Raw genomic sequence first — 1,116 nt, 5'->3', positions numbered from 1 at the left:
TGTATCCATCCCCAAACTAATCCCACTGCCCCCCGCTCTCTCCCCCAGAGCCGTGTATGGATCCTGAGACTAATCCGTGTCTCTCTTTCTCCCCAATCGCCCTAACAGCAGGAATATCGGAACAACATCCCCACGTGTAGCCTGCAGCAGCAAAAGCTGCGAGTGTGCGATGTGTGCGGGGCCTACCTGGGGCTACAGGAGAAGGATAAGCGTCTCGCCGACCATTTCAGGGGGCGCCTGCACATGGGCTTTATGGAGATCCGCAGTAAACTCCAGCAGGTCAAGGTGAGGACAACCGGGACGGTTCATCTTCACCCCAGTCCCACTCTTCCCCTCCCCTTCTCCCCCTGACCAACCCCACCACATCCTTCCTGTCCCGGGTAATGTTCCCAATTCACCCCAGTCCCACTGTCCCCCCGCGCCCCCACCTTCTCCCCCTGCCCCCCTCCCCCCAGCCCCACTGCCCCCCCCGCGCCCCCACCTTCTCCCTGTGACCCCCTCACCCTGCCCCCAACGTGCTTCCTGTCCTGGGTAACGCTCCAGCCCCTGCTCTGTTGACGTCCTGTCCTGGCCCCTGTCCCGTCTTTAGCTGCCCAGCACCCCCACCCCCTAAACCCCACCCTCGGACTAACCTGTCAACCCCCTCACTCCCCGACAGAAAACGCTGGCAGAGAAGTTGGGTATGTCGAACAGTGAGTTCTCGCGGCACCGGGATGAGAGACGCTCCGAGCGGAGGCCGAGCGAGAGGAGGCCGGAGGGTCAGAGCAGGCCGAGGTGAGCTGGGGGTCAGGGAGGGGGAGAGAGGGAGAGAGGGGACAGCTCTCCCCGTGGGGACTGACCCCTTGCTGGTGCTGCGGTGGACACTTTGAATCAGGAGCGATGTAAACATGATCATTGAATGTTTTTTCTCTTTCTTTCTCCTTGTTCCAATCTCTCCCTCCATCTCCCTTCCCTCACTCACTCACTCATGTGTCTGTCTTCACCCTCTCCATCTTCCTGTCTCTCTTCCCCCTCTCCCTCTCTCACTCTCTCTTTCTCCACTCTCCCTCTCTCTCCTTCCGTCTGTCCCCTCTCGCCGTCTCCCGCGCGCTCTCGCCGTCTCCCGCGCGCTCTCGC

General features: G+C 61.3%; 1 protein-coding gene across 1 annotated transcript in view; it reads left to right on the top strand.

The window, feature by feature from the left end:
* LOC125488182 (putative RNA-binding protein Luc7-like 1) overlaps nt 1-1,116 on the top strand; it is a 3,058-nt gene that overhangs the window by 1,145 nt on the left and 797 nt on the right. Inside the window, exons 2-3 of the mRNA XM_048621111.1 lie at nt 109-285; nt 659-774. Coding sequence (XP_048477068.1) covers nt 109-285; nt 659-774 — 293 coding nt within the window. The remainder of the gene's footprint in view (nt 1-108; nt 286-658; nt 775-1,116) is intronic.

The sequence above is a fragment of the Rhincodon typus genome, unplaced genomic scaffold, assembly GCF_021869965.1.
Source record: "Rhincodon typus isolate 14 unplaced genomic scaffold, sRhiTyp1.1 hic_rhity00000054, whole genome shotgun sequence".
NCBI classification, from domain to species: Eukaryota; Metazoa; Chordata; class Chondrichthyes; order Orectolobiformes; family Rhincodontidae; genus Rhincodon; species Rhincodon typus.
Note: the sequence above shows the minus strand (reverse complement) of the source record. Positions and strands in the feature narration are given on the sequence as shown.